The sequence below is a fragment of the Rattus rattus genome, chromosome 8 (assembly GCF_011064425.1).
Source record: "Rattus rattus isolate New Zealand chromosome 8, Rrattus_CSIRO_v1, whole genome shotgun sequence".
In the NCBI taxonomy this organism is placed as follows: domain Eukaryota; kingdom Metazoa; phylum Chordata; class Mammalia; order Rodentia; family Muridae; genus Rattus; species Rattus rattus.
In genome coordinates, this window is record NC_046161.1 from 111,660,440 (window position 1) to 111,673,118 (window position 12,679).

The following is a 12,679-nucleotide window of genomic DNA, read 5'->3' on the forward strand; positions in this document are numbered from 1 at the left end:
CTTTATTTTAGACAAATTTCAGCACAACATAATTTTGTAAAAACATTTCCTGATAGTGATGAACTCGATTCTGTATGTACACAAGACATGTTTACACTGAAACTCTTCACAGAGTACATATGGTCTCTTCCATAAAGATGGGTTCTGTTAGCTAAGAAACCATGCTCAAGATAAGACTCTAGAACGACTGAGACAAACAGGTGAGTCAGGCATGGCCTGGCCCTCCAGGTGACACAGAGGTTGCCTGAGTGCCTGTAAAGTACATGTGACATCTCATATAAGGATGGGTTCCAGACTGAGAAACAATGCTCAAGTTTAAGGCCAGGGAAGAGGAGTCTGGGATAAGCATAATCGTCTGGGGGATTCGAGCAGCTTTGTCCTACAGATAGCACAGCTCACCAAGCAGTTAACTCCATCCACTCCCAGCCTTCCAGGCGGAAAACAGCTTAGACATTTCTTCTGTTGAGGAGACGGCATTGCCTGCCTAACATTCCTGGTTCCCCTGGTGCTTAGCTGTGAGCACAAAGACCCCAAGCCTTCTACAGATTAATAATAGTGGTGTATTGATAGATGATAGACCTATGGACAATAAGTTGATGGGTGATAGATGATAGATAGATAGATAGATAGATAGATAGATAGATAGATAGATAGATGACAGACAAGCTCATTAAAATAACCCTTTGATATACTTGCAGATTATTCAGATGGGGAAACTGAGTCTGGGTTATCAGGCCTGCAGCTAGTGTAAGAGCTGAGGGTGCATTACAAACCTTGACAGCAAATCATTAGCTACCCTCTTTGTAACAGGCCACCTCTTCATTGGCTCCAACAGGACTTTGTCCTCCAGCGCCTGATGTTCTTGTTAATTGTGATGCATTCACTAAAGGTCGTGTCTCACCTTTGAGAGGTGGCTCTAATAGAGACTTGCTTCTCAGGTCTTTTCCCCATTCCCAGGTCACACCATGGTTCCTGCTGACCAGTGTGTGTGTGTGTGTGTGTGTGTGTGTGTGTGTATGTGTGTAGGAGCTTCCACACTCTGCTAGGCAGCTGATCCGGCAGAACCAGTGCTACAGGGGAGAAAAGTCCACTATGATGACACGCGATGTCTGACTAACAGCGGTCAACACAGGCCCCGGGGGAAGTGGAGACTGTCATGTGACGTCTGTCTAACATCAGCTCCACAGCCTGTTGGCTTTGCTACCTTAGTAGTCCCAATCTCTTAGAAACACTCATGCTGGACCAGCAGCAAGGCATGCTGGGATAAGATCTATGCCACCACCTTCACCAGCCAGAGGGGATCACCCCCTCTAAGCACACCTACCTGTCTGCTGGATGCACCAGGAACAATGTGCAGGAAAGGAAGAGTCACCGGGGAAGCAGCAAGGCCCTTCCGCACGCACTCATGCTTAGCCTTACTTAGACTCCAAAGTGATGTCGGTTCCTCAGAGTTCAAGTCTCTCCCCCAGTTTACCACAAGTTCATAAAGACTCAACCAGGTATCATTCTTCATAAGTAAAAATAAATAAATAAATAAATAAATAAATAAATAAATAAATAAATAAATAAAAATCAATGTCTAAGGGTTGGGGATTTAGCTCAGTGGTAGAGCGCTTGCCTAGGAAGCGCAAGGCCCTGGGTTCGGTCCCCAGCTCCGAAAAAAAAAAAAGAAAGAACTAAAAATCAATGTCTAAAAAACAAACAACAAAGAGTAATGAATTCCCCCCAACCCCCGCCAAAGCAGACAAGACGACTAGGAAGCAGAAATACAGAATTACGGGCTGAATATTATCAAGCAGAGAGATGCACCGTACAGAAGTGGGTTTTAGGCTTTGAGTGTTTGTTTTGTTTCCTTGTTTTTCGAACTCTGGACTCCGACTGACATCTTAACTTTTACTGCTGCTTACAAGCACCCATTGTCTTTTCTTGCCTTCACACCCACACTGGTCTCCTTATGGATGGCTCCTGGCCCTTCCTGGACCCTCTAGTCCTTTCCCTCTTCCCTCTCACGGCATGCTTGTTCTCAGTGTGCCTACAAGCCTGTCAGTCTGTCTGTCGGTCTGTCAGTCTGTCTGACTTATTTCTGACTCGATCCCTAGGTTTTTATTGTTGATTGGATAAACACATCTTGCCCTCGATTGTAAAACAGGGATAATCATACAGCCTTTCAGAACCGTGAGGCTTGAATTATGCAGTGTAAGCTTCGAGCACAGCAGGAGCCCAGCAAATGTTAATTAGCATACGCCCTGTAACAAGCTCCAGAAAAATCAACTTCACAAAATACTGTCCATCTGCTGGTGCTGAGTACAGGGAGTTCGATGCCTCGCGGCATACAGACGCAGATCTGTGTCCACAGCTGGTGCCCTTCGAATTGTGCGGAATGTCAGTGGGGGGAGACTGAGCCCAAGTTTCCATCTTTAAGGTCAGAGTAGCTGGGACAATCTCCCATGATCCAGCCACTACCAGTTTATTCGAGAGAGAAAGAGAGAGAGAGAGAGAGAGAGAGAGAGAGAGAGAGAGACAGACAGACAGACAGACAGACAGACAGACAGGCAGAGACAGAGGGGGGAGAGAGAGACAGAGAGGGGGAGAGAGAGAGAGAAAGAGAGAGACAGACAGACAGACAGACAGAGAGAAAGAGAGAGACAGAGAGGGGGAGAGAGAGACAGAGGGGAGAGAGAGAGAGAGAGAGAGAGAGAGAGAGAGAGAGAGAGAGAGAGAGAGATTTGTCCCTGCTTCCTGGGAGCCAACATGCAGGTACATAGGAGGACTAGAGCCAGTTTGATGACTTTAATGGCATTTTTTTTCTCTAGAATGTGGGTTTTCTGGATCCTGCCCAACAGTAGCAGAACCCCTTTGGAAGCATGGATTTTTTTTCCTTGTTTAGAGTCAGACTCTGGCATAGGCAGACTCACCCCTCTGCTAGCTTGAATGGTTCACTTTGGCCGGATGTAAGTGGACCACTGGGAAACTGCTGAAGAGTGATCTTATAGAGCCGGTCTTGTAAGTCTGTCCTAAAACCTTGAGGTAATTAGTTGTGCCAAGGGGGTCATGTTCCTTCTTCAGGTGGCTGCCCTTGTCCCTTAGACCCAATAGTCAGCCTTCCAAATTCTGGTCCTCAGAGAGTAGAAACAAACACTGGCTTTTCCAGCTCTAGGTCGGGATCATCCCAGCCAGAGCTTGTAGGAGAACGTCCTGGTCTAGTGGCTAACTTACCTCTCAGATGTCACACTCCTGGAAAGGGATATGAAGAGCCAGGGACTGGCCTGAGTCTGGTTACAATATTTCAGTAGCCAAATCTCCACACCTGCCCTACTGTGCCCACGTTAGAGCAGCTGCCTTCTGGATCCCCCTGGTTTCAGAATTCTATTCTTCTAGATACGTCATGACACAAGTTACCATGGACATTAATATCATCCCTCATGTCTTGATAGAAACACCATTTACAATGCTTCTTCTTGAACACCCAAGTTAATAAACACTGGCACTAGAGACCATTTTGTATATCGGTTATCCTGGACCATTTTTATTTAGAGCGTCTTTGTTGGTTATCACAAGTAGTTGTGTTTTATTTTTATAAGAGCTCTATCCCCACAGAGCTTTACTGTCTTGTCTTCTGACACTGAGAGAGCAAAGGAATGAAGCTTGTAGAAAGAGTTACTGGCTGGGAAGTGGGGGTGGGGTGGGGGAGAAACATCTTGGAGAAATAGGAAGGTCTCCGGGGCAGTACTGAGCTCTTGGGGAGGAGCAGACCTTCCCGTGAAGTACACAGAAAAGAAAGAACATGGCAACTCTGAACTCAGAATAATACAGATGGCAATCTTCCTGTCCAAAGGAGAGAGTGTTCACAAGCCACCCTACACCCTTTATGTAACTACCAGGCAGGCCCAGGTGGCTTGGGGACTCACATAGAGCCCCATTTCAGGACTGTCTAATGACCCCATGAATTTTCTGTGAGCTAAAAATTATATATGACTCTCAGACAGGATCAGGGGGATGGAGGGGTGGGAAGGGGGCCAATTCCAATCATAATACGAACAAGGAAAAAGTGGGAAGTTAAAACTTAGCAAGAAAACTGCTGATCTCCAAGAAATGGGGGCCATGTGCTGGAAGGAGAGGCAGCGTAGAGATGACTTCTTCCCAAATTAGGTTAGAAGTTGAATATAATTCAGAACAGGAACTCAAACCAGATGTCAACATCCCCAAAAGATTCCCAACATTAAAATCATCTGATGGAACAAAGTCAGAAATAGTGTAGAAATGTTTAGAAAAATTAAGGAAGGACTGAAAGGGATCTGCTTAGTGAGACAGCATTTATGTGCTTTAAAGCCACAGTAACTGAGTTCATGAGAGGTTGACACAGGATGTTAGGAAGAATCCAGAAGTAAGCTTTATTAAATATAACTCATTTTATTTCATGATTCCTGCCCATTCCCCACCCCTAGCTGGGAAGAGGATGCTGTGGGGCATTTTAACATGCAGTGTGTGTGTGTGTGTGTGTGTGTGTGTGTGTGTGTTTGTATGTGTGAAAGAGAGAATGTGTATGCATGTATATATGAGAGTATGTGAGTGTATTGTACAAGTGTATATGTATGTGTGTATGTATATATTATATATAGTATGTGTGTGTTAGTATGTGTGTTTAAAAGTGAGAATGTATATGTATGAATATATAATTGAGTATGTGAATGTATTGTATAAGTGCATATGTATGTGTGTGTATGTGAGTGTGTGTATGTATGTGAGTGTGTGTATATATATTATATATGTAGTATATGAGTGTATATATGTATATGTGTATGTATGTTTGTGTGTCTGTATGTTTGTATGTATGTGCATATGTGAGTGTGTATGTATGTATATATGTATGTGAGTGAGTGTGTATGTGAGTGTGTAAGTATATATGTATTGAATATGTGTGTATATGTGTGTGTATGAGTGTACATATGTATATGTGTATGTATGTATATTATATATAGTATATGTATGAGTATGTGAGCATGTGTATATATGTATGTGTGTGAGTGTGTGTTTGTATGTATATGTATATATGTGTATTGAATATGTGTATGTATGTATGTGCATATGTGAGTGTGTGTATGTGAGTGTATGAGTGTGTGTATATGTAAGTGTATGAGTGTGTGTATATATGTATGTGAGTATGTGTGAGAGTATGTGTGTGTATGTGTCTGCACACATGCCATGGCACACATATGGAGATGAACTTGCAGGAGTCAGTTCTGTCTTTCCACTGTGTGGGTCCCAAGGAAACAATTCGAGTCACCAGGTTTAACAAGTCCCTTTACCTGCGAGCCATCACATTGAACTAAGAGCCTGTAATGTGTTGTTTGTTTGATTTTGGTGATTGATATCTGAACCATGCTTCCCTTGCTTGTTTAGGAAGGGTAGAGGGGACACAGAGGAGAACACACTCATAAACTATGATAAAGAGTGAATGGGCAACTCACTTTGCAGGCCCCAGCAGCAGGTGGAAGCAGCCACAAAATGGAGATGGCCAACTTCTCCTATGAGGAGTTGGGGGTGCAAAGTTGGGGGTTCAATCCCAACTTGTGTGCATTGGTTCAGCAAATAATCAGTGGGCTGATCTAGGAGCTGTGGTGGGTAAAGAGAACTGCTTCCTGGTCAATGGACTTCTCCCTTCTGTTGGGGGAGATCTCTGATACGGAGGCACACGTTGGTATGTTTCCTTGAGGAAGCTGTTGAGTTGAGATGAGGATGCTTAGACAGGAAGTCATTAGGATGGGTGATGGACATCTGGGAACCTCTAGCCAAGTGGGTTGAACTAAGCCAGGGGTGAGCAGAGCAAAGATACCCAGGAAGAGATGGGTTGAAAAGTAGCAAGGTCACCCAGGCTGCCCGGCCAGCTCCTTACCCAGTGAATACAGAGGGTGATATTTTTAGTATCCCTGTCCTTCTGCATAGACCTTGGTGGTAGTCTGGCTACTGTGAGTGATGCAGAAATCTTAGCAATCAATGTCAATCACCGGTAACTGAGAACAGCCATCACACACAAACAAAACAGATCAACAGTCACCTCCTGTGCCAGGGAAGAAATTCCTGCCTGCTCTGTACCTGCTGGGGATAGCTGGGTCAAAGCTAGCAGCCCTGGCATTGGCCTCCTCCATCACTCAGCCATGTCCTGGTGTGCCCTCAAGGGGTATCGTAAATCAAGCAACACAGGACCCTACCCAGGGAGCACAGAGAAGACATGGAGACACAACCTTCTCATCTCACCTCTGGGGAAGCAGGCACAAGCAGATCTCTGAGGCTCACTGGCCAGACAGCATAGCCTACCTGTCGATTTCAGGGCAGCAAGAGATCCTGTACAAAAAAAAAAAAAAAAAAAAAAAAAAACCACTGGGAGCTGGAGGGATGGCCCAGGGGTTGAGATTGATGTGCACTGCTCTTGGAAGGGCCTGAGTTTGCTTCCCAGCACACATTTGGTGGCTCACTAGTGCCCGTAATTCAAACTGCAGGGGATCTGATGCCTTCTTGTGGGTTCCACGGGCACCTGAACACACACACACACACACACACAGAGGCACACATGCAGGCATCCCTCAGTCCTTCCTAGAGGTCATCTCTCCTCTGATCTCTGACATGTGTGTTGTATCTGCTTATTACACATGCTAATTTATTAAGATCATGCCCCAACTTCTTCACACAGCTCTGCACTCCCGTCTTTCCCGAAGTCACTCTTCAGAGGCGTGAGTCTGTTGGAGAGCGTATTTGGTGGGTTTTGGAGGTGCCACCGAGGGCCTTATGTTCACGAGAACTGAAACAACTTGGACTATTTTCCTCACAGATTTCTGTCAGTTCTTCGTGTGGGGACATATGGAGTGTCTTTTCTTACCTTCAAAAAGGAGACAAATCCGTGAAATTCAGGCATTTGGGGACCAGTCTCCTTGCTTGTTTCTCTGCCGCTAATTGGAAGCATCTGTAGTTTGGGACAGAACGCGATGGGCAGACCATGGGTCTGGGTTCCGCGATGGTGTGTATTCTTTCTCACTGTGGTGTGTGTCACCCCGTCCTGGTGGGCTCAGATCAGGAGTGCATCCCTGGGTAGCTCTCAGTGGGGTTGTGTCTCAGCTGGCTTGGCCTCGCCCGGGCTTTGGCAACAAGCTAACATGAAGATTTGTTGATGGTAGCTATGGAGTGACAGGCAGATCCCTCTCTCACCTTCTTCCATTCACATTTCGCTCACTGACCTGTTTGCCCCTCAGAGTTTTAATAAGTTAATTTTTATGTGTCTGTGTGAGTGGCCCCATGTATGTACGTGCACCACATATGTGTCTGGTACCCAGGAGGCCAGAAAAGGGTGTTGGATTGCATAGAACTGGTGTTGCAGGCAGTTATGAACCACTGATTGGATGCTGGACCTCGGCAGCAGGTATTCCTAGCTGCTGAGTGGTGAGCCCCCTCTCCATTCCTGCCCCTCCATCCCTGCCCCTGAGGCTTTATGTGAGCATCACTTTCTGCAAACACTGACTGGGCCCAGGGACCTCTACACGTGGATGCAGGAATGGTGGGTGGTGGGAAGGGCACAGGCCTTGGGGACCAAGATTTCTAGGCTCGTACCCCTCCTCTGTACCTTCATCTTTCAAGATGGGATGGAAACATCAGGCATGTTAGATGAAAGCTGCAGGATGGACAGGATTACTAGACTGTTCTAAATTCTGTCTCGTGGAAACCAAGTCCCTTTTTCCTATTAGAGAAAAACGAAAGTGCCAAAAAATGGAAGTGCATTTCTTCTGAGGATACTGGGGGCGCTCTCTCTCTCTCTCTCTCTCTCTCTCTCTCTCTCTCTCTCCCCTCTCTCTCTCCCCTCTCTCTCCCTCTCTCCCTCTCTCCCTCTCTCCGCCATGTGTGTGCATTGGCCTGGTGCTTTAGTTCATCAGGTGACCACCTGCATATGTTTGCCTCTTCCATGTCTGTCGCTATGATGGTCACATTTGATCCATCTTATAATTAATGCCTGGTTGAATGTAGGTAACCTTCAGGAAGCTCTCTCTGGGCTCTCAAATCCTGCTGTGTTGTTTCATGCAGCCCATTGTTCCAGAGTCCTGTACAGCAGAAACTAAAGAGGTCTTTAGCTTTTTATTTCTGCTGAAAATAGGGTTCCCTGCCAGCCCCCTCTGAATGTCTACATCTCCCCATCAATAGCCCTCCCTATGCAGTGCTAATGATAACTTCATACTAAACTTTTGGAGGGTCATCTTGGCGGCAAGGTCAGGCTGTTCACACAAGGAGCAGAGTTAGCTGTGGAAGTCCCCTGGTAGCTCTGGCTGAGCCAGTGAGTGACCAGGGCATCCTGCTTCTCTTACTAAGGACAGTCCATTAAGTCCTGTTAGCTCAACTTTCCCACCCCTACCCCAGGCCCAAGTAAACTGGCCACTTCTAGGTGATCCACAGAGAAATTGTACAGAGAAATTATACACAGATTCCCGTTTGTACTTCCCAATGGGCATTAACCGAGAGATTTCAAACAGCAGAAAACTTCGGGGCCTTTTTTTTTTTTCTTTTTGTAGTTTAAGAATGTAAAAGTTTTCAGTGAGTTTATTTTCTACAATTTATGTCTACAAAACAGAAATCAAAACATACATGGTCTATTGAGAGGAAAAGTCCTACAGTGTATTAAAATAATCTTCCAAATCACTAACAAATGTATCAGATTCGATGAACACAGCAGGTACTCTGTCAAACTTCAGCATTTAACAGGGACCATCTCCTGCAACATATGAATAACATATAATTCTATATAAGATTGAAACTTCTATTCTTATTACTGTTGGTTTTGGTAGGATGGAGGTCATTTTCCTTTTGGAATGGTCCAGACACTTGAACCCTTGACTTGGCAAGTGAAACGTGAGTCTTTTCCCTCCACAGAGGAAACCCACCTCAGATTGCCTACCCTCAAGGGCCAGGACAGAGTGTCTGTGACAGGCTGTAAGGGTGGGGCCAAGTTGGGCCTCGAGGGGAAAGATCGTTCCTTTTTGTTCTCAGCCTCACCCCTTCACTCTGAACCCTACGATCTTTGTTGAAGAGGTGTTGCCTGAAGCTTCCTCTAATGAGACAGAGGTAGAAGCCTCTCCAAGAAGCAAGCCATGGGGCTGGAGGACTGCTCAGTGGTTAAAACTCTTGTCATAGGATCAGCAATCGTGATGACTGGGATTTGACTGCCATTTGAGTCCCCAGAACCTGTGTGCATGCCCAAGGACAGCTTCCAGAACCTGAAGACAAGCCATCTCCAGAGCAAGTGAAGTAGTGAGATTAGTGCTGTCAGGAAGCTCAGGGTTTGACTGGAAGACCCTGCATAAGGTGGGAAGCAAGTGATGAAGAAAGATTTCCGGTGTCAGCTCTGGGGCTCTGCACACCTGTAAACACATGTGCACCCACAGACACACACACCTTAAACATACATGTGAAAATAAACAGAAAAAAGCTTTTACAGAAAGAAGTTGGCTTACTCTTCCGGCTCAGCAGTCTGTCACAGAAACAGCCTTAGCTGCAAGGGAGGCTAGTCCTAGCTGCAAGGGAGGCTAGCATATGTTACTTCCTGTTTAGAGAGGAAAACAAAGGAGGCTAGCTTGAGATCAATGTGAGCTCGCACACAGTGCCTGCCAAGCCTCAGAAGAGTTTGTTGCCAGTACCCTCATGTGTGTATGACAGAGTAAGTTCTAGAACTGAGGAGCAGCAGCCTTGACTGAGGTCCCATCAGAGACAAAGCTAGAGTCTCACCAGGTCTCCTGATTCCTCATACAGAAAGCCACCCTCAGGACCAATATCATCTAGGAAAAAAAGTAACTGATAATAAACACAAAACACCCTCAAGCTCTGTTTCCTCCCTCCATCCCTGTGACCTGGAGTCACTCGTTGGGTCACCAAACTGAAGCCAAGTCACACTAGCCCTTCTCTGCTGCTGTGTGTGTGTATGTGTGTGTCTGTGATAAGATTCTTTTTTTTTTTTCTTTTTTCGGAGCTGGGGACCGAACCCAGGGCCTTGTGCTTGCTAGGCAAGCGCTCTACCACTGAGCTAAATCCCCAACCGATAAGATTCATTTTTATTTAATGTGTATGAACGTTTTCAGAAGAGAGTTGAAACTTTATAAATGGATGTGAGCCACTATGTGATTGCTGGACATTGAACCTGGGTCCTCTGTAAGAGCAGTCAACACTCTTAACCACTAAGCTATCTCTTCAGCTCCCCATGTAGATTTCTTTTATATCCCACTGTTTCTGCAGGTGTGTATGTGTGTGTATACTGTGTGTTGTGATATGTGAGTGTGTGTATGGTGTACATATGAGAGTAAGTGTGTGTGGTATGTGTGTGAGTGTATGTGGAATGTGTGATACATGTGTGTTGTTTTGTATGTATGGCATGTGTGTGGTATGTGTGAGTCTGTATGTGAGAGTGTGTGTGGCATACGTGTTTGTAGTGTGTGTGGTGTATGTGTATGAAATATGTGTGTGGAGTGAGTGTGTGTGGAATGTGGTTATGTATGTAGTGTGGTGTGTGTGTGTGTGTGTGTGTGTGTGTGTGTGGTATGTGTGTGTAAGTGAATAAGTTTGTGTGGTGTATGTGGTATGTGATATGTGTGTGATGTGAATGAATGAGTGTGTGAGTATATGTGGAATGTGTGGTGTGTATGTGGAGTGTGTGTATATGAGTGTATATGAATGTGTGTGTATGGTGTATGTGTAGTATGTATGAGTGTTGTGTGAGTATGTGTACATATGCATGTGGTGTAAGTGTGTGTACATGTGTGTGTATGTGTGTGTGTCTATCTGTGAGTGTTTGTGTGCATGCATATGTGTGTTATCACAGAGCTGACCTCATGATGGGTGCCAGGATATTGTAGGATTTCCTTGTCCTTGTTAATGTGCTGTTCTTGTCTTCTGTCCCCTTCTGTTATTGGGCCAAACAGAAGTGTTCTGCTGTTTCTCTCTGCAACATCTCCACAGAAGTCCTGAAGGTCATCAATGCTACTGAGGAGTTGATCGCAGAGTCTGCAGGGCCCTGGGAGATCCCCCCAGTCTCCACTGACAGAGACAATGGGATGTTTCCTCTTGGAACAGACCAAAGGAGCCTGGACAAGCAGCTGACTTCCTTGGAAGAAAACGTAAGAGGGTGTGAATATACCCAGTCCAGAGTGAGCGTTTGTGAAGGAGAGAGACCATTATTGCTGATCCCAAATCATGCAAGGACAAACACTATCACCACCACCAGCGTACTGGTGCCTTCTCGGGAAAGGGCTACAGCAGGGCTCCTGGAAGCAAGGATGAAATCAAGAGTTAATTGAGCAACTATTGAGAAAGATATGGGGTGGGGGAGCAAAGCCCAGAGGAAGTTATCTGTGCTTTTCTGTCATCAATTCCCTAGCTGTGAAACTTCATCCACACAGTGGCCCCAGAGGTGGCTTTCTGTATGAGGAGTTAGGAGACCTGCTGAGACTCCAGCTTTGTCTAGTTACAGACAGTGGCCAGGCCACTTCCTGTCCCTCGAGGAAGATGGTACAGGGGTGGTGTGAGGAAGGGAAGAGGGAAAGCAGGACTCTGATCTCAAAGTTGCTTCATCCCGGTGCCTCAGAGACCTTGCAGATGAAAGTTGCATCTTGAAACTGGGCTTCTCTACAGCCAGAAATACTTCAGTCCTATTGCCTGCGGGTTGAATGTCCTGCAATGTAGGGAATTAGTGCCTCGTGAGGCTTTAGGGATAGGGAGGTTGCTAAAGAAAACATCAGGGGATGGAGAGCTGGATCAGTGGCTAAAGGGCTCGCCACACAAGTGTGAGGACTAAAGCTTAGATCCCCAGAAACCCACAATCAATGCCAGGTAGATGCAGTGGCATGTACATAACTCCAGCCTGTAATTCAGAAGCAGAGACGGAGGTCCCCAGAGTGAGCTGGCTACTCGAACTAGTAGTCTTGACTAGTTCTGGCTTTGGCCGAGAGACTCTGCCTCAGTGAATAAGGTAGAAGAACCGTGGAGGGATAGCTCCCGATGCCCACCTTGGGCTTACACTTGCATGTGCATTCACATGTAAAACGCATGTGTCTGTGCCTGGGCACACACACTCGCACATACACAGAGAGGGGGTAGGGGCAGATGGATGGACAGACAGACAGACAAAGATAAAAGAATGTTGAGTGGAGTGTGTCAAACTTTCTTCAGGACTGTCGTGATGGGTAAGCATAGAGACCTTATCAGTGGGGTCTTGTACTAGGGAAGATCCCCGTGTACTTGGCCTCTGACATCCCGGGTGATCTGGAGTTGATGGCCAAGCAGAGAGCAGGTGAGGAGATAGAAGATTGCCCAACCGACCTTAAGGGGCCAGGACAAGCAAACCTAACCAGATTCCTGCTGAAGGCAGGTCAGGGTGACACAGCCACCATTTGGAGACAAGTGAGGTCAGAAACCTAATGAGATGTGGTTGGTCCTCTCTTGGGGATGGGGCTCTGGCCAGAGCGACTGGGCAAGATTATACTAGATAATACTTGATCTAAAAGCTCCATGGGTGAGCCCAGGAGATGATGGTTCTGCCCACACTAAAGTTTAGGCAACCGGAGCCTTTGTTGAGGGGAGTGTGTGAAAAACAAAATTGAGCCAGTGAAGAGCCGTAGAGCCCTTCCACTGCTGGGATGAGGGTAACTGATAAAAG

General features: G+C 46.1%; 1 protein-coding gene across 1 annotated transcript in view; it reads left to right on the forward strand.

Moving 5' to 3' along the window:
- Positions 1–12,679, forward strand: part of Myrip (myosin VIIA and Rab interacting protein) — a 133,985-nt gene that overhangs the window by 109,241 nt on the left and 12,065 nt on the right. Inside the window, exon 11 of the mRNA XM_032911163.1 lies at positions 10,947–11,141. Coding sequence (XP_032767054.1) covers positions 10,947–11,141 — 195 coding nt within the window. The remainder of the gene's footprint in view (positions 1–10,946; positions 11,142–12,679) is intronic.